This window comes from Pyrus communis, chromosome 11 (genome assembly GCF_963583255.1).
Source record: "Pyrus communis chromosome 11, drPyrComm1.1, whole genome shotgun sequence".
Classification (NCBI taxonomy): domain Eukaryota; kingdom Viridiplantae; phylum Streptophyta; class Magnoliopsida; order Rosales; family Rosaceae; genus Pyrus; species Pyrus communis.
This window is the reverse complement of record NC_084813.1, coordinates 5,206,998-5,231,724: the sequence shown is the minus strand read 5'-3', so window position 1 is coordinate 5,231,724 and position 24,727 is coordinate 5,206,998. Positions and strand designations below refer to the sequence as shown.

Sequence of the window (24,727 nt, the reverse complement as noted above, 5' to 3'; positions counted from 1 at the left end):
TTAAGGATAAAAGATGTTGCAGTAGCTAAGACTCCCTCACAGAGTTGCAGGTTTTTCGACCCGACCAGAGGGGCGGACCGTTTCCTGAATATACAAATGTATCATGAAACTCTACGCCTTCTGTTTTCAATAATATTGATATTCAGGAAGTTGTATTATTACACCACAAATTATTACTGTTAAAGGACAAATGCACTTCCTGTAGGCATACGGCAAGTATTTATCGTAAACACAATATCTTCAACTTGCGTGCAACCTTTGGCTGCTAAACAAGCCTTGACTTATACCATTGTCTTATGCAACCATCCATAATATGCACGAGCTTCTCATTGAAAAGAAAGAATAAGGATGTTCTTCGGATTCTCTTCGTAAGGATTTTGGAAATCCTTCAATTATATTCATTCATCGTATATCGTGTACTTAGTTTTCATCATGTACTGTTTATATTCAATTTTAAATGAAAAAATTTATAATAATTTCTAATAACATGATGTACAATAAACATACGTGATTGGAAGATTTGAGATCCTCTCATTCGAAAAAAACGTCATGAACACGCAATTTACAATCTATATGGCAGTCAAATACTAGCTAATCAAAGGGACTAATTACAAGATCATAACAGGGACACGTTCAAGCTAACAATAGGTCAACATTCGAAGCGTACGTGGACAAGTTTTCTACCATTAACTACTTCATCCCACACCATTGTTTCACACTCTTGAAAAAAAAAGAAATATCTCTGTCAATACAGACAACTTTTAATTAAACGACCATCTTCTGGAGAAATTTTTAGGAGTGCCGGGAACACCATGACACATGGTGTTCCCTCACTCATAAAAATTTGACATCTTGGATATCCTTCAATTTTATATTTCAATAAATAAATAAAATCAAATTTTTATGAGTGAAGGAACACCATATGTCATGGTGTTCCCTGCACTCCTAAAAATTTCTCCATCTTCTGAACTGTCATTTCCAATTGACCCCTTTCGGAGGCGAAATGTAACAGTTTGTATTAGTTATTACTTGAATTAGTAAGAATCATAGTCAATTTGAAGTTTAGGCTTACATTTGTTACATAGCATTTTTGTTCATAACCGTAAGTTAAAGTGTATGTTTATCATGCACCAAATCATATCTTACTTAACTTTGGTTAATTTTTTTCTTTTTTAATTATAAAAAATAAAAAATAAAAGAAACACTTAATGCAAACGTTAACTAAAATTAAATGAAATGACACGTATCAGATGATTAACTGTAGAATGAAGATACATCATAATTATAGTGGTAAGTAAAAACACTCTCAATTTTATTCAATTTTTCATTGAGTAGCGTCATTTAAGAGTCATGCGATTATCTTTCGAGGGCACAAAGCCTTTACTAATACAGGACTTAATATTGGCAATGTTCCTTGTATGTTATGATTTTGAAACTTTCGTAATATAGATACGGACAAATCGAATTTATATTATACGACGACAATTTGCAATTACAACCACCCAGTCAGCATTGCAATTTGCAACCGAGGTTGATGAAGGATCCTTTGAATTTCTGCAATAGTTTGAGTTTTGTTCTTGTTTTGTAAACGAAAGGTTGAGACTAGAACTATCTTATACGCTTGATGTTTGCCATCTGTCATAGGCTCATGGCAGATAGGTGTGTCAAGTTGGTCCTGTAGTTTAAAGAAAGAATATTTGGTGAAATTGATTTCTGCATTACACATTTATACCGAATAATTAAGTCACTATACATACAAAAAAAGGAAGAAAAAAAACTAATATCAATCAGTTTACCAATCAGCAGCTTATTTCTTGGAATCCTTTTCAACTGGTTCTTGAAATAAGTGGTCCAAAAATGTCGGATTAGAATTCTCTCTCTTCCTCTTTTTATCTCTTTTCATTTCTTATGTTCACATTCTCTATTTTATCTTTCTTTTTTATAAAAAAAATAATATAAGATATTGATGTGACTTAACCGTAACCGTTCAAATAAAAATGAAAAAGAAAGAAGAGGAAAAAAATATAAGAGAGAAAATCCTACTTCAAAAATGATTCCTTATTCAAATGTCAAAACAGACCAACATCACTTGCGCCTGTTCATGTATAATAATAGCTTTTCACAGAAAAGATATAATAATATAATACTATTATGTGATCAAACATTTCGAGCATACGTGTACAAGTTTTCTACCATCAACTATTTCGTTATGCAATACCAGGCTAGTAATTAGTTGACAATTCAAAATAAAGAACACGATTCTTTGAAAAAGAAACAAAGATCCGCCATCCAGAGAAATCGACAACTCTAAATATACATAGAAAGATCTGTCATTAACCCAAATGAAAATAGTTGGCAATTTACTGTATTCAACAAGATTCGCAGAGGTCGCTTTTAACGTTTCGTTAAAGTACTCTTCATGTTATGCGGGATGTCATTTTTAATACTGCATTAATTCTTAATAAAAACGCTATCGTTTCGTTTTGTTCTAAAAATAAGTACATATTCTCTTCAATGCTCCTCCTGCATGAAGAGGTGGAAGTACAAATTTACTCTTAAAGGACTAGATTGACTAATTCCTACTAATTTAAGTGGTTAAACAACATTTTATTCTTGTTTAATAAAAGGGTAGTATTAACGAGACCAAATTTATAAATCAAATTTTATAAACTAAATGATATAGATATTGATAATTAATGATTCGTTCGGATGTGCTTTTAAAATAATTGAAAACGCTTTTAGAGAAAATGATTTTGGATCCAAAATCACTTTTAAGTGTTTTTTTTTACAAGAAGCACCAGTTATGTACTTCTTCTAGGAAACACTTTAAGTGTTTTTCTACCGTTTACTAGCATTTTTACTAAGGATTGTTTCCAAAAATATTTTCAGTTATTTTAAAAGTATATCCAAATGAGATTGTTACTTACATGTTGATTAGTGTGCTTATTTCTTGTCGATGAAATATCATTTGAATTTGTACATTTAGTACAAAAATTTAATCTCCTTACATTATCATTAATAAAAAGAGAGGACGCTTAGCCAAAAAAAAAACAAAAAACAAAAAAAAAAACTCCTCTTCTAAGCAAAAATAAATAAATAAATGAAATCCACTCGTTTTCCATTTCAAACATGTTTTTCATTTTAAGTATACTATTATTTTCCACCACTCTTTTTCCTTTCAAGCATGGTGAATTGAATTCAACATTCTTTTTCCTTTCTAAATAGGCTTCTAGCCACCGGCATTTTCCTATTCTTGTGGTAACGTGTACAAGCTTGAATCGTCGGTCGGTTGTGAGTCCGAAAGATAGTACGCTTTTTAAACATAAGTAATGATAGAAAAATTAAATTTGTAAATAATGACATTGAAGTTGATGATTGAATTATTATTTAAGCGTTAACAAACGTATTCATTTATATTGGTGACATATCATTGAGTTTACAAATTTTATCTATAAATTTAATCTCTCTAAAATTATCCTTTAAACATTACTCTAACATCTTAACTAAATTTGCGAAAAAAATAATTTCTACGATTTTGTAGTCACTTAACTAAACCAAAATCTACCCACAAAAATAAATGTTCAACAAATTGATGTGTATTTAATTAAATGAAATCATTAATATCGCGACCTGCCTGTAAAATAAGTACGAGTCACGGAAATTAACAACTTGCATGTGGTGAGCAAGTTCTGGGTACTGTCCATCCACGTCATCCCTCTCGCAAGCGTTACCGCGGGCTCAACCAAACGCTCCTCGACCCAGAGAACACGTTCAAATAAGACCGCACAGACATAATCTTAATAACGTTATTCTTATCATATTTTTATATTATAATTGTATATCATCTTATGTGATATATGATGTAGACAGCCACATCATCTAAATTAATTAACATTTAATTTCAAAATATTAATCAATAATGAATAAAAATATTATTAATTAAATGATGATTGTGGTATACGAAATGTTTTCTTCTGCCACGTAAGATTATACAAGTGTTTTAATTAATAAAAATATTGAAATTAAATGATGTAGTATGTACAACTTATCTGCTATCTAAGATGGTAAAAAAATATGATATAAAATTGTAGTAAATATATCATTACCAGTATGTTATCAGCTATATAATACGCGCTCATTGCATGAAGCTAACAGCATAATAATCTCTGGCCTTCACCAATTTACTAAAACATGGCGGTAAACGTTAGCGTGAGGGAGTCAACAATCGTCAAGCCGACGGAGGAGACGCCGAAGCAGGTTCTGTGGATGTCCAACTTGGACTTGGTAATTCTGGGCAAGCACACCCCCAGTGTATATTTCTACCGGCGAAGCCAAACCGGCAGCCATCATGGCAACTCGTTCTTCGACCCGGCGGTGCTCAAGCGCGCCCTCGCCAAGGCCCTCGTGCCCTTCTACCCATTGGCGGGGCGCCTCCAGCAGAACGAAACCGGCCGTTCCGAAATCAACTGCAATGGGGAGGGGGTGCTGTTTGTTGTGGCGGAGACCGCTTCCGTCCTTGAGGATTTTGGCGATTTTGCGCCGACTCCTGAGTTCCGGAAGCTCATCCCCGTCGTTGATTATTCTGCTGGGATTTCCACATATCCCCTCTTGGTGGTGCAGGTATGTATATGTTGATCTAGTGCATCTTTGCTTCCGCGTCAGGTGGTGATAATACTAACCTGTATTTATTATAATTGGATTACTTTAAATTTTGAGATTTGTGTTTATTTATTGTACAGATCTTAAAATTTAAATTCATCCAACAATAAAAAATAAGATGATGAACATCATCGTTACTTGAGGTAGTGAACAATCCCATAACTTAAGAGTTAATTGTAGCAATAATTATTGAACTTTACTCATAGTTTTACTTTAGTTAATAAACTCTCATATATATTAATTATTGAACTTTACTTGTAGTTTTACTTTAGTTAATAAACTCTCATGTGTGTCTGTGTGTTAGTTTCTTGAGTTTTCAGACTTAACAATATGTTGTATCTTGATCATTTTCACTAACGGTGTCTAATTTTTCATTAAAATTAAGGTATATTAGGAATTTCATTACACATCAATCAAAATAAATTTAAAAATGAGAGTAGCTAATATTTACAAGTTTCTAAAGTTCAATCATTTTTATTTAGTATTTTTATACTTCAGATTTCTTTTGTTTTAAGTTATAGATTTTATTAATATTTTTTTTTTTTAAGTTTTTTTTTTTTTTTTTTTTGAAGTTTTAAGTTGAAAGTTCTAATATACCTCTGTATTTTTATGCCTTTAATTTTTTTTTTTTTTTTGAACTCGTTCAACCCGTTGGTGTTCATCCACATAACAACACATCAATCGAATTACAAATTACGCACTAATTTAATGAAGATGTGAATAATCTGTTGGACAAAATGTACGAATTAAAAATAATTTTCTAGAACTTAAAAGTCCAGTGCGAAAAGTTTAAAACCTCGTAATCCAATTTGAGAATCGCTCTAAATGTTCAACTGTGCACCAGAGCATGTGATGTACAATGTTTAAAGTAGTCTAATTAGACGGACCAGTCGTTAACCAGAGTAAAATTAAAAGTAAAAAAAGAACAGAAAAAATCTTGGCCTTGCATTAACTTGTTTTTAAGAAGTTTAATTTGATAGACTCGTTAACCAAAATTAAAAACAAAAGTAAAAAAAACAGAAAAGTCTTTTGGTCGCCAACATAGAATGTCGGTAGGAAAATTGCCTACCTACTTGTCCACTTGTCATTGATGAGAATATAGTTGGTCATCAATTGAGGCGGCAGCATGTGTGGGTCTGCATTCTTTTCAGGTTTTCAATGTAAAAATGCAGGTGGCCGTGAGAGCACGTCATTAGATACCACGAGCGCTTTTTAAGATTAAAACCACACGAGAAACGCTACAGAGACTCTGCCTCTCTCTCACTTTTATCTAATCGTGTTTTTAGTATAATGTTTCAATATTAATACGGAAATGAATTTTAAATTATAAGATGATAGAGAGTTTTATTTTAAACTAGTCTTCTTAGCATTTCTTAAATGGGGTTCTTTTATGCACAATACTATTGTTTATATTGAAAGTATATTTCTCTATGATATATTTATTGAGTACAATTTTTGTATGAAAATTATCTTTGTAATATAATATCATCTAATAATAGATATAGAAGAATTTAAAGGAAGATATGTGTCAAAGAAATAACAATTTTACCCAAGAAAAATGTAAGCATATAAAAAATACTGTACTATACAAAGCGAAAAATATCTTGGATATTTTTTTAATTTGTACTTAATCAGTTATGCATATATTAGAAATATTTTTTTTTTGGAAATATATGTAACGGAAAGTTGTGGGCTCCTTGAAGATTGGCCATTTCACATGCTATTCTGGAAGGACGCTCTTGTTTTTTACTCGAAGTCAAAATAATAATGTTCCGTACTATGATGAGCTGGAGCGTGAATGTCGGTGATCAGTTAGACAGTCTCAGACTTTCACGCTCAAATGTAATTTCTGCAAGAGTCTGAGGGCCTTCAACTAAGTTTCCTAAAGTAAAAGTAAATCGACTGATAACTTCATACCATTAATGCGTACATAATTGTGCGAGATTAGTTTGAAACAAATTCATCACTAAATTTTACATGTAAAACCAACTTTTGCCTAACTTTCTTTTGAACATGGGTTACTCTTACAATATATTTCTCTCCATTTACACTGTTTGCAGGTCACATACTTCAAATGCGGTGGAGTGTCACTTGGCGTCGGCCTGGAACATCGGGTGGCAGATGGGTGCTCAGGTCTCCATTTTGTAAATACATGGTCTGATATCGCTCGCGGACTTGACCTTACAATCCCACCTTTCATCGACCGGACATTACTTCGTGCCCGAGACCCACCTCAGACAACATTCGACCACGTTGAATACCAACCTGATCCGCCCTTAAATACTCCTCCGCCGAGCACAAAAGATGGTGATGCTGAGAGCACAACAGTCTCCATTTTCAGATTGACGCGGAAGCAACTAAGCGTCTTGAAAGCCAAGTCTAAGGAAGAAGGGAACTCAATCAACTACAGCACATATGAGATGTTGGCAGGCCATGTTTGGAGATGTGCAACCAAGGCACGTAATCTCCCCGATGATCAAGTGACCAAACTGCATGTTGCGGTTGATGGACGGTCCAGACTGCAACCCCCACTCCCACCTGGTTTCTTTGGCAATGTGGTTTTCGCAGGCGCACCATTTGCTACAGCGGGGGATCTCAAATCGAAACCAACATGGTATGCTGCAGGCCGTATACATGATGTTGTGGTGCGCATGAACCACGATTACCTTAGATCAGCTCTTGATTATCTTGAGGTTCAACCTGATCTGTCGGCCCTTGTTCGCGGAGCTCATACTTTTCGGTGCCCGAGACTTGGGATAACTAGTTGGGCTAGGCTGCCGATCTACGATGCAGATTTTGGTTGGGGTCGACCTATTTTCATGGGTCCTGGTGGAATTGGATACGAGGGGTTGGCTTTTGTGTTACCAAGTCCAACAAATGATGGGAGTTTATCAGTGGCCATCTCCCTGCAGTCTGACCATATGAAATCATTTGCCAAGTTGTTGTATGACTTATGAGGAAATCAAATGCGTGAAGAATTCGTTCATCAGCCTGAAAAAATGACGTGTTTGTGTCTTCATTGGTAATGTACTCTTGTGGTGAACTTCTTGTCTGAGTTGCCTCCATGTTTTCTTGAAATAAAAGATAAAAGAGTTTTTTTAATCGGTTTGAATCCCATGAGCGACGGGCTAGAGCAAAATTATTTTATTTTTTGTGGCTTAGCTTAAATCAGCTCACCCTTATAGGTAATTTGGTTTTAAAACATGTGTGAGTGAGAAATGTAAAAAAAAAAAAAAAAAAACCACGGTTGGAAAAAGAAAAAAACCAACATCGGCAACAATAACTGAAAAAGAAGGGAAATCAGAGAGCAATAACAAGGGAAAAAGAGAAATAATTCTGAGTAAAGGAGGGATTCGCGTCTTCGTCTTCGGGTACATGAGCAAAAGGGGGAATTACACAACTTAACCGAAAAAAAAAAAAAAAAAAACTTAGTCACTAGAACTAAAGAAATCCTATTACTATAAATAAAGGCACCTCTCTTTCTTCTCTTTTTTGCCGCCTGCCCTCTCCCTCTCTAATCCTAAATGTTAACTACATTGTAAAATATTAAGAATTGGTACAGAGGAAGAGGAAGAGGAAGATGATAGAGAGAAACAAAAGAGATTATAAAGAGAGAAATATGATTTGTATTAACTGACTAAATGAAGATTACACACACTGTTTTTATAAAAAAATCCTAACAACCTTACTAACTATATTACTAATTGTATTACTCTTTTACCCTTAATACTCCCCCTCAATCTCAACTGGGGAAACCCAGTTGAGATTGGACGAACATCTACAATCACTATTATGAAACCCAGAAAAACAGAACAGCTTGAACCAACTGCAACCTTGATTCTGCAAATACGGAAATTCTCTCGAACCTTTTCTGAATAAAGAGTTTGTTATAGCTGCAGAGCAAAGGCACGAGTGTTATTTCAACAAGAACCTTTTATGACAGATACAAGCTGCAAAGCAGCAGTGAACATCAATCTACCCCAAATATATTCACTGACTCACTACAACAAACTCATTCTACCCCAAACTCAATCTGCAAGCTCAATAGGAAGCACATCCAAAAGTCTAATATTCCTTTGCCTTGTGCAGGAGCTTCAATTAAATGACAGCCTCTTGTAAAGTTGTAACACACCCTCATGCCGGTTATAACAATTTCTTGCGGGTTTACCCTTCGCGGGATTTACCATCAACAACCTCATTCAACTTGACTTCGGCCTTTAATATTTACAAAAACAAAAAATCAACAAACTATAATGTGGCATTGGCCTTAATTATAGCACCACAGGATCACCCATTGTGGATTTTACAAAAAAAAACACCTTCTTTGAACAATGGCATCGGCCTTCACAATTTCAACAACTGAAAATCAACATCTATGTAGGATTACCCTTCGTGGGATTTACCTACTCAAAACACGAGATTACCCTTCGTGGGATTTACAGTTAACAACTTCTTCTACCCTTCGTGGGATTTACCTATTCACATCACAAAATTATCCTTCGTGGGATTTACCGTTTACAACTTATTCAAACTTCATTGTATAACCGGACTTACTGTAGATTCATGCTAACAACTGAGTTGGTTAGACTCTGAAATTATAGGCTGAGATAAGAAAAGATACAGCACAAGGAATGCATGAACAACAACAAGAAGAACTTGGTCTAGGTTGGTCTTATGGAAATTATGTACCTCTTGATCACCTGTCACCAGTCCTGAGCCTCCGAGACTCCACTCAGTTTCAAGAACCTGCTGCTGCCCTATATGCCCAAGAAGCCACTGCAGCACGACAAGGCATGCCCCAACAGACACGAGAACGAGGCATAGGTTCATACTATGGAATTCATAACTCTGTCACTTGTAATATCCCAAATATCACAAACACTGATCTTGAAATGAAGAATCTTGAAAGCAAATATCACAACCAACTGGAAGAACCCAGAAAATGAATGACTCCATATCAACTGAATAACTCCACATATCAACAATTTTCATAGGCAAGAAACATATATGGCTTTGTGCCTCAACAATTTTCCAAACAATTCAACACTTTTCAACAACTACAAAGACTGGAAGTGGCTTTGTGCCCAAATTTTAACCTCAAGAACTGATCAATTTTACTGAGAATCGAAAAGAAATGACCTGATTTCACGATTGTCTGCAGTTTCCAAACGCATAGCCATTGCTTCAAGAAATAACATCTTAAGGGAAAGAAAGGAGACCTCTGAACCAGATTTTTTTCAAATACCCACCTTGAAAGAAAAAAATTGCAGAGCCCCAAGAAACCAGCAAAGAAGAAAGAATCTCCAGCATCGACAAACACCACCATTTTGAACAACTCCGATTTGAAACAAACTTTGCACCGATCTTCACATGAAAATTATGAGCTGGACATTTCCTCAAACACTTGGGCTGCACATAGGTCTAAACGTTTTTCCATACCAGAGAACAGAGCACGGATCAAAATTGCAGAAATAGAATTTAGAAATCCAAGATCTCAATCAATAGTGCAAAGAATTAGTCTTGCATCGACCTATTTCCCAGAAATCCAAACAACCCATTTCTCCAAGAAATAACTGAAAGGAGCTTACTTCCCGCCATACATTCACCATCTCCGCTAGCACGGCTCGCTCACCAAGCTCAAGTTCTGGTCCTTCGTCTTCTTCGGCATGATCTTAAACTTCTTCATCCGCTTGTCGTCCTTCAATTCTTTGCCGTTCTGTATTCATTATGCTTAGACACCGATAGCAACTGCCTAGTACTCGTTGGACTCCGCTGTATACGAACCATGGCCAACGCTGGTCCGGGAACCAACATATCTCAATTTTTTTATGGCAAGTCTGTCATCAACAAGGCTGCTACCTGGTTTCCCCAATAATGATCAACCCAACGAGAACAATCAACCAGAAAACATCGAAAAATCAACCCACAAACAATCGCAGAAGCACCAAAAATCTATTGGAAATTGAAAAGAAACTACACTAAGAAAAAAAAAAATGTAAACTACTACAAAGAGAGACCACCAGAACCCATAGCATGAGTCTGGTTCTGATACCATGTTAACTACATTGTAAAAGATAAAGAATTGGTACAGAGGAATAGGAAGATGATAGAGAGAAACAAAAGAGATTATAGAGAAAGAGTTTATAGAGAGAAATAGGATTTGTATTAACTCACTAAATGAAGATTGCACACACTATTTTTATAAGAGAAATCCTAACAACCTTACTAATACAGTTCAATAAATTAGGTCTACAACATATATATATATATATATATTATTGGAAGATACAAGTCAACTTGGTTGGGCTACTTCTTGTAGGTTGGCTGTTTACATCAGCTAAGAAGTGTAATCTCCATTAGCTGTCTTGTGTCCCTAATTCAAGGAACATCTAACTTGTGTCCTTAATTCAAGGGATTTGTCTTAGCTGTAAAGTAGTTTTAGGTGTGTGTTATGGGAGGTCAGAAGGTTGTGTCTTCTACCTTGCCTATATAGTGTAACCAAGTCTCTTATGCAATATATAATGTATAACATACAAAAACCTTCAAATTACAACATGGTATCATAGTAGTGACCCTAACAGGCCTGTCTCTATATATCCTCGTGTGTTAAACTCTTTCTCAACCTTCTACATTGGCTGAAGAGAGCTCAGTTAATCTGGAAGCAGAAAGCTCCCATGCTTCTCATTATTCCATCTTGTCTGATGCTGATGTAAACCCAAACCAACGTTTGAGTTCAGTGTTATTAAATGAATTTAATTATCTTCCATGGGAAAGAGCTGTGACATTTGCTCTGGGAGGACAATCGAAACTCGGCTATATCAATGGAGCCATTCCTATTCCTGAAATTAAGTCACCAACATATGAGGTATAGCTCTGCAAAGATCAACTTGTCATGTCATGGTTGCTCAACTCTATGGAATGAAAGATTGCTGAGATCTTCAGCTACGTCGAATCTTCCATGCATCTTTGGAAAAGTCTTAAAGAGATGTATGGAAATGAGAATAATGATGCTCGAGTTTTTCAACTCAAGAAAGACATTGCTGGGTTGCAACAGGAAGGGAAATAATTTGTACAGCACCTTGGAATGCTGACAACGATGTAGAATGAACTCAATGTCTATCGCCCTTACACCTTCGACACTAAAGTGCTGCTGAAACGAGCTGAAGAAGACAAAATATTCCAACTATTGGCAACCTTAAGTTCAGACTTTAAAGACCTTCGAAGTCACATTCTCATGAACGCTGACCGTCCTTCTTTTTCAAACATCTGTGCTACTATTCAAAGGGAGGAAGATTGTAGAAAAGTGATGAACATGGAGGTGAAAGCCAACCTACCTGAAACTAGGGCTTATGCTTCCAATTATAAGTCTATTAAGGAAAGAAGTTACAAAGGAAAGCGAGGGGATCTAAAGTGCAGCTACTGTAATAATGGTGGCCACTCAAAGGATAGGTGGTGGATTCTTCATCCAGAATTAAAGCCTAAATTCTTGAGAGATCACAAGGCTCCCTCAAAGGCTACTTATGGCTCACCTCACAAAGAAAATCTCACAGCTTCTGCCACCTCAGATGAGCTGTCCAAATTCATTGCCAATCCTGTAACTTTGATCAATGACTTTGTAGCCTTCATTCACAAGAAACAAAGGGTCAGAGATGGTGAAGAAGGTTCCTCAAATCAGACAGCTCTACTTGGGCATTTTGCAGGTTTTCTAGCTGAGAATAAGAACATTGCTTCCAAAGATATCCCAAGTATTCTGAAATCCTTTTCAACTGCTCTTTCAGTTAGTAGTGCACATGATTATTAGATTGTAGATTCAGGTGCTTCTGATCACATGACGAATAAGGTTACAAACCTACATAATTTTGAAACAATATCCGCACCTTTTCATGTGTCAGTTTCCAATGGCAAAGGGGCTTCAGTTCTAGGGAAAGGGAAAATAAACTTGATATCCAACAATGTTGAGTCAAATGTTCTCTATTTTCCGTCATTTCCTTTCTAGCTTTTATCTGTTGGACAACTCACAAACTCACTCAAATGTCTTGCTATTTTTCCTCCCTGCAATGTCCCGTTTCAGGATTTAGTGACCAAGAAGAAGATTGGTGAAGGTTTTCATTTAAATGGTCTCTATTATGTGTCCAGGGATATCCAAGTACCCAAAGCTCTTCAAGTTAGTACAAGCCAAGCTCAAGAACATTTTTTGTGGCACCAACGATTAGCACACCCCTCTAAGAAGGTCTTGACCTCATTGTTTCCTAACCTATGCAAAAATGTAAACCAATGTGATGTTTGTCACTTGTCTAAGTTTGCTAGGTTACCCTTTACTTCTTCTATGTCTAGGGGTAGTAATCCTTTTGAAATCGTGCATTCTGATATTTAGGGACCAGTTTTAAAGTCCTTTGATGGATACATATATTTTGTAACCTTTGTGGATGATTTCACAAGGATCACTTGGTTGTACCTTATGAAATTTAAGAGCAAAGTTATGGATGTTTCCCAAGATTTTCACAAACTTGTCACTACTCAATTTTCGTCAAAAATTCATATCTTAAGATCAGATAACGGCACTGAATATATGTCCAATAAGATGTCGCACTATTTGAGCACACAAGGTATACTACATCAAACAAGTTGTGTTGGAACACCCCAACAAAATGGGATTGCCAAAAGAAAAAATAGGGACCTTCTTGAGAAAACTAGGGCTCTTATGTTTCACATGAATTTGCCAAAGAAGTTTTGGTCCCAATGAGTGCTTACTGCTGCCTATCTCATTAATAAGTTACCAAGTAGAGTTTTGAATTTCAAATCACCTCAAGAAATTTTGAAGGGAAAATCTCTAAATCTATCACACTTGAGAGTATTTGGTTGCACATGTTTTGTTCATGTCCAAACACCTCATCGAGACAAGTTGGATCCGAAGGCTACAAAGTATGTGTTTATGGGTTATTCATCCACTCAAAAGGGTTATAAATGTTACAATCCAACAACAAAAAAATTGGTGATCTAAAGAGATGTAAAGTTTGATGAAAACATGCCCTATTTTGCTTGTCCAATTAACTATTCTAGACAGGGGGAACACTTGATGGATCTTTTTCCCATGCCTCTTTTTCCCATGCCTCACTTGGGTACCATTAAGCATGACGTCTTAGAGCCCCTTCCAAGCCAAGTAGCTCCCATTGTTCAGGAGGAATTTGATGAGCAGGAAACATCTTTGGCACTTGAATAGATCTCCAGTCAAAATGATATCATCCCCTCAATGTTGGTTTTCAACGGAGCAATGCAGATTCATCTCTCTTTATTCGTATTGGTTCCACTGGAAAACTTGTTGTACTAATCTACATTGACAATCTTATCCTGATCGATGACAACCTATCTGAGATTCACTTCCTCAAGTATCTTCGCAACAAATTTGCTCTCAAAGATTTTGGTATTCTCAAGTATTTTCTGGGTATTGAAATGGCTCGTTCTAGCAAAGGTTTATTCCTAAACCAACGAAAGTATGTTCTTGATCTCCTTCAAGAAGCTGAAATGTCAACATGCAAACCAGCTCACACCCTACTGGACAACAACCTTAAACTAGACATTCAAGGAAAGCCACTCACAAATTTGACCTACTATCAACGAATGGTTGGCAAGCTCATTTATCTTACCATTACAAGACCTGACATCTCATATGTCATAAGCCTTATCAATCAATTCACGCATTCCCCAAATACAGCTCACTTGAAGATTGTACATTGCATTCTTCGTTATCTCAAAGGCTCAGTTGGTAGGGGCATCTTGATGAAGAAGAACAACCATACACAAATCATAGGCTACACTGATGCTGATTGGGCATGCAACTTTATTGATCTCAAATCAACCACAGGTTTTTGCACGTTTGTTGGTGCAATCTTGTCACTTAGAAAAGAAAGAAACAAAGTGTTGTGGCCCGATCTAGCGCAAAGGCTGAGTATCGTGCCATGGCATCCACTGCCTGTGAACTAATTTGGCTTAAAGGTCTTCTTGGTGATTTGGGTTTCTCTCATACTCAACCCATGTCTATGTTTTGTGATAATCAAGCTGCAATGCACATTGCATCTAACCCTGTGTTTCACAAACGTTTAAAGCATATCAAAGTTGATTGTCACTATGTTCGCACCTAGGTTCAGTCCAATATCATTGATACCCACTACACAAGAAGCCATGATCAGTTAGCAGATATTTTCACAAAAAGTCTTGCTTCTATTGGTTTTCAGCATATTTTGTTCAAGCTTGGATCACTCAACCCATTTGATCCAGCTTAAGGGGGAGTATTGGAAGATACAAGTCAACTAGGTTGGGCTACTTCTTGTAGGTTGGTTGTTTACATCAGCTAAGAAGTGTAATCTCCATCAGCTGTCTTGTGTCCTTAATTCAAGGGATATTTGTCTTGTGTCCTTAATTCAAGGGATTTGTCTTAGCTGTAAAGTAGTTTTAAGCGTGTGTTATGGGAGGTCAAAAGGTTGTGTCTTCTACCTTGCCTATAGAGTGTAACCAAGTCTCTTGTGCAATATATAATGTATAACATACAAAAACCTTCAAATTACAACATATATATATATATACACACACAAAAATGTTATTCTTACCATTTAGTTGTACCATCTTTGTAATAGAGATGCTCATGCATTGACTGACCTTACTTTAATGGAGTAGGATTATCTCTCCCTCTTTTTTCTCCCCCCCTTTCCTCCCCTCCTATTTGAACCGTCACAGTTAAGTCGCGTCAACATCCTGTATTAATTTTATATAGAAAGAGAAAGACAAAATAGAGAATGTAAGAGGAGGGGAGAGAAGGGGAGAGAATCCTAGTCAAAATTGGGTCTCCTCAGGTTTTCTTCTGGTTGCAGTAAAAGAGAAAAGTAGTTAGGCATCTCTATGATAAGCAAAAACTGAAAAAAGATGGCCGAGAAGGTGAAGGTGAGGGTGACGGAGTCGATAATGGTGAAGCCAGCCGAGGAGTCGACGCCTCGGAGCACACTATAACTCTCGAACTTGGACCTGGAATTGCCGTCTTTTCACACGTCAGTGTCTACTTCTACAGACCCAGTGATGCAGATAACTTCTTTGACCTGGGTTTGCTTAAGAAAGCACTCGGGAAGACCCTCGTGCCCTGCTACCCATTGGCAGGTCGCTTCAAGTTCAACGGCGAGAATGGTCGTATCGAGGTTGATTGCAACGCGGAGGGAGTGCTCTTTGTTGTGGCAGAGAGCAGGCTTCAAGCTCAATGGCGGGAATGGTCGTATCGAGGTTGATTGCAACGCGGAGGGAGTGCTCTTTGTTGTGGCAGAAAGCAGCTCCGTCCTGGATGATTTTGGCGATTTTACGCCCACTCCCGACTTCCTAAAGCTCATTCCTGCCGATGATTACTCTGCTGGGATACTCTGCTGGGATATCCTCGTATTCTATTTTGGTATTACAGGTATATATTAAAAAAGAAAACTGTTATTAACACTTTCAAAATTTATGCACTTTATATCAATTGTTTCAAGGAGAATTTGGATGCACTTCTTAGCTATCAATGTTATTTGACTGGAACCTTGTTGATTTTTAGTTTTTTATCGAATTCCCTAATATTAATGAAATAATGCATTTCTATGTAGTTATTATATTTTAAATTAAAAATTGAAATTTGTAGTTGATTATATTAATGAGATTTTAAATAAAAACCCGTAATTCATGAGATTAAAAATATTATTAATAAATTATACTCTCTAATATATTGTGGTTATATTCATCAAAATTGACTGAAAAATTATTGTACCAAAAAAATTGATATAGATATATTCTCAAATCAACGAAACAGAATGTACCCATATAAGTTTAAAAATGGATTAGAAAAAATTTGAATGGATTATATATATAAAAGGGTGCATTTTATATCACAAAAATGGTACATTTTACATATAACAAATTGGTATATTTAAGAATGAGTACATTTAAGATTAAAAAAAAATTGAAAAAGTATATGAACGGGTACATTTACACTATGTTTAGATGAAAAGATTTAAGATTACTAAAGAATTTTAAAATGACGGAAACTGAAATGATAGGATTTTATTTTCTATAATTTGTGAATTTTTTTGTCACATCCCGGCCCGGGGCGGATCACTTCCCGGGCCCGCTCCACCACCGTAACACGATATTGTCCGCTTTGGGCTTACCACTCCCTCACGGTTTTGTTTTTGGGAACTCACGAGCAACTTCCCAGTGGGTCACCCATCATGAGATTGCTCTTGCCCCTTTCTCGCGTAACTTCAGAGTTCCTACGAAACCCGAAGTCAGTGAGCTCCCAAAAGGCCTCGTACTAGGTAGAGATGAGAATATACATTTAAGGATCACTTCCCTGGGCGATGTGGGATGTCACATTTTTTGTTTGGCTAACTTAAAAGAACAAAGGAATTGAATACGGAATTTGTTATTTTTAAACTCTCAATTATAGAAATTAGGAAATGACACATATTCATATGGAATTTAAACTTGGGAATTGGAGGTCCTAAATTCCAAGTTCTTTTTCCATGTAGAAATTCTAAATTTCTATGTTTATGAATCCAAACAAGGGAATTGATGCATATCAATTTATAAATTCTGACTTTTATCTAAATTCCAAGTTTATTTTCCACATCCAAACATAGTGTTAAGATTAAAAAATTGAAAATCTTTTCTTTTCTTTTTTTAAATTAATGGTTACATATTATTCTTTTTTTTTTTTTAATTTTGGATGTTTTAAATTGAAAATTAATTAGGATAGTTGATGATTTATTACACTTTGATGATTATTGTGTACCTAACACTAAAGGATTTGTATTTGATCTGATTTTCCTCCATAAGAATATTTTGTGAAGGTAGTTGCTGGTGTACTGAACTCAAATATTATAATACTCATAAAAGTTTCATAATCAAAATTGTTTAATTTTGTTTTCACACTGAAGAATTAAGGGACTTGAATGCGATTATAAGGAATTAGACTACTTTTCTTATTGCTAAATGATTTTAGAGTGGAATTTCAGTTTCCTACATGATTCACGTGTTTGGTTTGAGTGTTGCCAAACATGATAGGGCTTCTGAAGATATGGAGTGTCGTCCCACATCAAATGTTATTCATGTTTTTGACTAGACTGTCTCCAAACAGAGGGGCATTTGAGAATGTGGAATGTTGTCCCACATCCAAACTTTTTGGAAACTTACATGTGCTTCTAAGAATTGAGATACTCTCTTAATGCCAATTGGTTTTTGAAGAAAGTAGCTATATCTTCACAATACCAAGTATTGACAGATTGTGGGGGTTGAAGAAAGGAAATCTGAATTGAGAAATAGATTTATCTTCATAAAAGAAAATCCATCAAAGCATGGGATGTGATATCCTCACAACAAGAAAGTAGCGATGGTTATTATGGTAAGGGAAGACAGAAAATCTGAAAAAGAAAATAGTGATCAAGGATGGATTACATAAAACAAAATTAATGGGTGCGCTATTCATATCAAGAGACTCAATTTTAGATTTCATGCATCGTAGAAATATGACTCTTTGAATTAATTAGATACAATGTTTATAATAATGTGTGTGTATATATATACACACACACACACATGCATACATATACTCTTGCCGATCGTTCGCGAGTTGAACTCGCTCTCTTGCCAGGCCTTTCACTCACTCGCTTGAGTTGGACTCAAATCATTTTTTTGTTTGGAGGATCATTTGTTCTTCACTCTCTTTATATTACCTACGGAGAGCACAGCAACCAAGGTGCATACTATCATATAGAAACAAGCGAAGCGTAGTGATTCGTACTACCGGAAAAGTTTCACTAACCGGCAGGCAATAGAGTCCATCGATATGTGCAAGCAAGCGTAGCGAATCACATAGATAAGCCCCTACCTACCAGCGTGCGGATAGATAGGGCGAGCAAAGCGCAAAGAGGATGGATGTTTGAGCGGTTGAAAGAGTCGGTCTTGAAAACCGAAGTATTGATAGGAATACCAGGGGTTCGAATCCCTCTCCATCCACGAAGTCATAAGTTAATATATATGTAGAGTTTGTTTGCACCTAAAATGTGCCATTCGGGGCTAAATGTGGCAAATATGGCTTATGGAGGATGATGGGACAAAAACATTGAACTTGAAAAGATATTTGGCTGCAAGTGGGATAGTTTGATATTATAATAATGTTTTTCCTTATTGTTTGGGTGGTGGAGGTTTGCCAAGAGTTTTGTTTAAACAACAATTGCATGTTTTCCTAATGCAAGTGGATGGGAAGACACATACATTCTGATAGATGTCATGTGAAAGAAGCCAGCTTGCTTCTTTTAATTATTAGTTTATTGCAAGTGGTGGAGACATGTGGTGGAAGTGCAAGTTCTCCTTTTAATATTATTTCACAATGCAAGCTGGCCAAGCTTCTTTAGGGCAAGATCATTGTTCTCAGCTTCCTTATAGACATTTAGCTTTAGCCAAGCGTCTATTGTTTCCTTGTTTATTAGCTCTACTGCTCACTAGTAGTATCGATCTCATTTATAGTTCATGTACAACCCCTTTTCAGTCATTTAAATTACAAGCAATTTACAATACCAATCATTTACTTTCCTCTGTCAGTTACATTTCCAGCAACCTTGCCATTTACATATTGTTCCATCACTCCATATAAGTAAAGTCCTTATCTTTAAGGCAAACAAAGAACCTTGATTTGAGCCACTCCCACTCAATGGCACAATCTCTTGGTTTGAAGTCAAATTCAGGCGCAACCTCAATCATTTAGATCTCGTCTACTAGCGGCATCTAGTAATGGCATGCTTGCACCCACCAATTTCATGTTTGAGTAAATTCCCGGCATGCCCGCGAGGCCCGTGGCGAATTTAGGGAGAAAACATTTTGGCACGCTTGATGGGACACTTATATGGAGTTAGATCATGAACAATCCATATGTTCATGATTTTTCTCAACAAGTTTTCGACCACTACATTCCGGAGTGGGAAGAGGATGATGGTGTTGAAGCATGCCCAAGCTATGGCTATGATGAAAATCACTTGGAGCCAACCTATGAATTGCCAACTTATGGGTACATGGATGAGGAGTACTCAAGTCCCATGGGATATGATTGTCGGCCAACTAATGGCTATCAACTAAAGAATAATAATCTTGAAGTAAAGAATAATAATCTTGAGGAATATTATTCTTTTGATAACAATCACATTCATGAATACTATGATAGGCCAACATATGGCTTTGAGTATCAAAATGCTTCCAATGAGTACATAGAGCCAATATATGAGATGCTAACTAATGATCATCTGGATGAAAAGCTCTGCAATGAGGATGTGGGCAAATTAGAGAAGGTGTCCAAAACTCATGTGGCAATCATCGAATATGGTGAAGAGGTGACCAAGTGTTTTAAAAGGATAGAGGAAAGCTATACAACTTTCGGAGAAACCATGAGAAAGTTGATAGATCAGACGTGTCAAAACCCCTCTACAAAACAAACTCACCCACTACAACCAAGGAAGAACAAATCATACACATTGATGAAGGCCAAACAATGGCCCCACCCAATGAAAAATCCATGAAAATGGATATGGTTGTAGGAGACCAAACCGACATATCAAAAGCGATAACGGCTCAGATGGAGCTTATGGCTATTGTAGGCCAAACACTAACGCTTGGGGGGCTCAAACCCATACCTCATGTGGAGCCCGAAGAAGAAGAAAATAGCTCCCACACTCTTCTCTGCCAACACAAGCATGTTGTCCATACCGAGATCTCAAGAAGGACAAAGCTTGGGATCAAACATGAATGGCCACCTCCTATGGTTCCCAAGCTACATAATATGGCCAATTTAAATAGTGAATCTGATTTCTCTACACTCAATTTTAAGAAACGAAAAACATTTGAGTGTTAAGAGAAAAATAATGCTTGAGCAGCCAAGGGGCTTCACCCAACTTGCCTGAATGGCTTTCTCTTGTGTTACCCTTTTGTGCATTTTCTCCCGGTACCTTTCTTCTCCTTTTCTCTCTCTTTCTTTTTCCCTTTTTATTATTCCTTTCTCTTTTTCCGTATATTTTTCTTTCACCTTGCCCGAATGGGCATTATATTATATTATAGTATATAAAAAAATTAAAAAAAAAGACAACAAAGAAAAAAAAAAAAAAAAAAAAACAATAAAAAGCAGAAAAGAAAGATATAAAAATCTGGATAACCTTTTTCAATTTGCCCGAGTGGGCATTTCTGTTGCCCGACAAAGGGCTTTCTTTTGTTGTTTTGGTTTTGCCCGAAAGGGCTTTGTTTTTTTGTGTTTCTTATTGCTGTTACAAAGAAAAAGATATAAAATTTAAAATTTCCAAAAACCACAAAAACACTTTTCTTTCTTGCTTTTGTTTCTTTTTCTTGCTTTCTTTGCCTTTTTGCTTTCTTGCTGGGGGGCTTTACAGAAAATATAAAGATCTGGGCAGTTTGCAAGTGGCATTTTCACTCTTCTTTTCACTTTTCTCTTATTCAATGAATGTATTTAGCCCGAACCCAAAAGTTATAAAAAGCCAAAACCAATGGCTAATCTTTCATAAATTTCACCGAGATTCATGGAATTGAAGGCTTTATAAAAGCCAAAAACATGGCTTTCCTGTGCAAAATTATATCAAAGAGCTTCTTAATGTCTATTGCAAGAAGAGCATGGGTTATCTTGCTCGATTGGTGATGCCTGATAGAACCATAACTAGGTCACCAACAAACTCTACATGCCTCCCCAACTCTCACCAGCACCTACGAACAAAGCTCGGGCTACTTCAGCAACTACCATCCGCGAAGTCATAAGTTAATATATATGTAGAGTTTGTTTGCACCTAAAATGTGTCATTCGGGCTAAATGTGGCAAATATGGCTTTTGGAGGATGATGGAACAAAAACATTGAACTTGGAAAGATATTTGGCTGCAAGTGGGATAGTTTAATATTATAATAATGTTTTTCCTTATTGTTTGGGTGGTGGAGGTTTGCCAAGAGTTTTGTTTAAACAACAATTGCATGTTTTCCTAATGCAAGTGGATGGGAAGACACAGACATTCTAACAGATGTCATGTGAAAGAAGCTAGCTTGCTTCTTTTAATTATTAGTTTATTGCAAGTGGTAGAGACATTTGGTGAAAACATGTGGTGGAAGTGCAAGTTCCCCTTTTTATATTATTTCACAATGCAAGCTGGCCAAGCTTGTTTAGGGCAAGATCATTGTTCTCAGCAATGGGTCTCTTTCAGATCTCTATATAAAGAAGCAGAGCAGAAGGATTATGGACACTCAAACAACCAATCAATCAACTCTGCTCAAATCAGCTCATCAGCTTCCTTGTAGACATTTACCTTTAGCCAAGCATCCATTGTTTCCTTGTTTATTAGCTCTACTGCTCACTAGTAGTATCGATCTCATTTATAGTTCATGTACAACCCCTTTTCAGTCATTTAAATTACAAGCAATCTACAATACCAATCATTTACTTTCCTCTGTCAGTTACAGTTCCAGCAACCTTGCCATTTACATATTGTTCCATCACTCTATATAAGTAAAGTCCTTATCTTTAAGGCAAACAAAGAACCTTGATTTGAGCCACTCTCACTCAATGGCACAATCTCTTGATTTGAAGTCAAATTCAAGCGCAACCTCAATCATTCAGATCCCGTCTAGTAGTGGCACGCTTGCACCCACCAATTTCATGTTTAAGTAAATTCCTGGCATGCCCGCGAGGCCCATGACGAATTTAGGGAGCAAACAGAGTTTGATAAAAATCATGTGAAAGGAATTCTAAATAATTATAATAGATAATTACATTCCTATACGGACTATATGGAGAAGATTCCGAATTAACCAAATCTATTCTAAAAAAAATAATACTAAACGTGTTACTAAATTTTGTCCCCAATTGGATTGCAAATTTACTCGAGGATCTACACACCTAATTAACACTATGAATTTGTGTTTGACCTAATATCTTCTACCACAATAATTTGAGAGCAACTCGTTGTGTACTGAGCGAGACCTTGTGTTTACAAAGTATGGTTCTGAAATTGAGTCTTTTGACATGCATGCAGGTCAAACATTTCAAATGCGGCGGAGTGTCGCTTGGTGTTGGCATGGAACAACTCATAAGAAATGGAGTTTCAGGTCTCTTCTTTATAAATACATGGCCTGATATGGCTCGTGGTCTGGATCTTACAGTTCAACCATTCATGGACAGGACATTACTTCGTTCCCGAGACCCACCTTAGCCTGCATTCCCTCATGTCGAATGCCAACCTTCTACCCAAATGAAAACCCCTCATCCACAGAGCATAAGTATTACTGATAATACAACCTCCATTTTCAGATTTACGCGGGAGCAGCTCAACATCTTGAAGGCCAAGTCTACAGAAGATGGCGGGAATACAATAAGGTATTGCTCATTTGAGATGTTGGGAGGTCATATTTGGAGATGTGAATGCAAGGCACGTCAACTTCCCGATGATCAAGACACCAAACTTCATATTACAACTGATGGAAGGGCTAGATTGCAACCCCCGCTCCCACCTGCTTACTTTGGCAATGCTGTTTTCAGAACCACACCAATTGCTGCAGCAGGGGATCTGCTATCAAAACCGACATGGTATGCTGCAAGCCGTATGCACGATGCTTTGGTGCACGTGGACAACGATTATCTTAGATCAATTATTAACTACCTTGAGCTTAATCGTCCTCGTCTTTGTGAACTTGTCACTGGGCCTTCGTCTATATGGTGCCCGAATCTTGATATAAACAGTTGGATTAGGCTGCCGATTCACGATGCTGATTTTTGGTTGGGGACGACCTATTTACATGGGACCTGAAACAATGCCATTTGAGGGAATTTCTTTCATACTACGAAGTGCAACAAATTATCAGAGTTTATCGCCGGTTATGACTCTGCAACCTGAGCACATGAAATCATTCTCCAAGATGTTGTATGACATATGAAGCAAATGAAACGCTGGAGATTGAATTCCTGCCATGCACTGTTGGCAGCCGAGGTCATCCTCAACAGCTGTTCAAATGTTTTGTGTTTTCACGGTACATGTGGACTTCTGTCCAACACGGACCACACCACTGGTTGTATCTTCTTGTCATTCTCAATGGATTCCCTATCTTTGAGCCTAAATTTGTCTAAAATTTACTCGTTATTGGTTGTTATCATCAAGATAATTTTTTGCTACTCAAGATATTAGTTAATATTATCTCATTCATAAACCCTAGAGTATGGCCGGTGGAACTGCATGGTTCAACATGTTCATTTCCTTAGGGTTTGATCCCTATATAAGAAAGGCAAAGGCTAAACGATAAGGATCTCTCAATCAAACAAATTGCTTAAAACCCCAGCCGAGTAAACATTTCCTTCATCAAACAAATTTGCATTCGTAGCTTAAATCGGGTTCCCTTTTTTTTCTCCTAAGTGGCATGCTTGCAATTTCTAAATTCATGTTCATGTAAATTCCCAGCCTTCCATGGAGAATTTTGTGGGGCAAACTCCCTTTCATGTGAAATAAAAGACATTGAGTTTACAACAAGTCTAATCTTTTGAAATCAAATTACTCTATACCATATATGCTTCCGGATTATTGACATTGTGATTACTATTCCCACATTTTCATGTGAGGGAAATCAAGAGCGCATAGAGATCCAACGATTTAGGGCTCATTTTGATGTGCTTTTAAAATAACTGAAAACGCTTTTTGAGAAAATCTTTTTGGGTTTCAAAAGCACTTGAAGTGCTTTCTACAAGAAACACTAGTTATGTGCTTCTTCTAGGAAGCATTTAAGTACTTTTCCAGGATTTACTTGCATTTTTACTAAGGATTGATTTTAAAAACATTTCCACCAAAAACCGTTCAATCATTTTAAAAGCATATTCAAACAAGCTCTTAATCATCTTCATCTTGCTCAACACCAACATAAAATTGAAACCTAAACATTGTGGGCTCAAATTTTTCATCGTTATGGAAGAGAGAACATCAACAGAAGAGACCAGAAAAAGGTTACTTCCTACATTGTTGGACCTCGTTTTGGGC

General features: G+C 36.6%; 1 protein-coding gene and 1 pseudogene across 1 annotated transcript; both read left to right on the top strand.

Annotated features, from left to right (window-relative positions):
- Window positions 1-4,141: 4,141 nt before the first annotated feature.
- On the top strand, window positions 4,142-7,685 carry LOC137749539 (shikimate O-hydroxycinnamoyltransferase-like). The gene is made up of 2 exons (XM_068489646.1): window positions 4,142-4,620; window positions 6,720-7,685. The coding sequence occupies exons 1-2, from the start codon at window positions 4,192-4,194 to the stop codon at window positions 7,614-7,616; spliced, it is 1,326 nt and encodes a 441-aa protein (XP_068345747.1). The 5' UTR covers window positions 4,142-4,191; the 3' UTR covers window positions 7,617-7,685.
- Window positions 7,686-15,576: 7,891 nt separating this feature from the next.
- On the top strand, window positions 15,577-23,665 carry LOC137749226 (shikimate O-hydroxycinnamoyltransferase-like; annotated as a pseudogene).
- The last annotated feature ends 1,062 nt before the right edge of the window (window positions 23,666-24,727 follow it).

Coding starts and splice junctions, on each gene's coding strand:
- LOC137749539 (XM_068489646.1), top strand. CDS start 4,192: ATGGCGGTAAACGTTAGCGTGAGGGAGTCAACAATCGTCAAGCCGACG. Junction 4,621..6,719: donor ATCCCCTCTTGGTGGTGCAG/GTATGTATATGT, acceptor CACTGTTTGCAG/GTCACATACTTCAAATGCGG.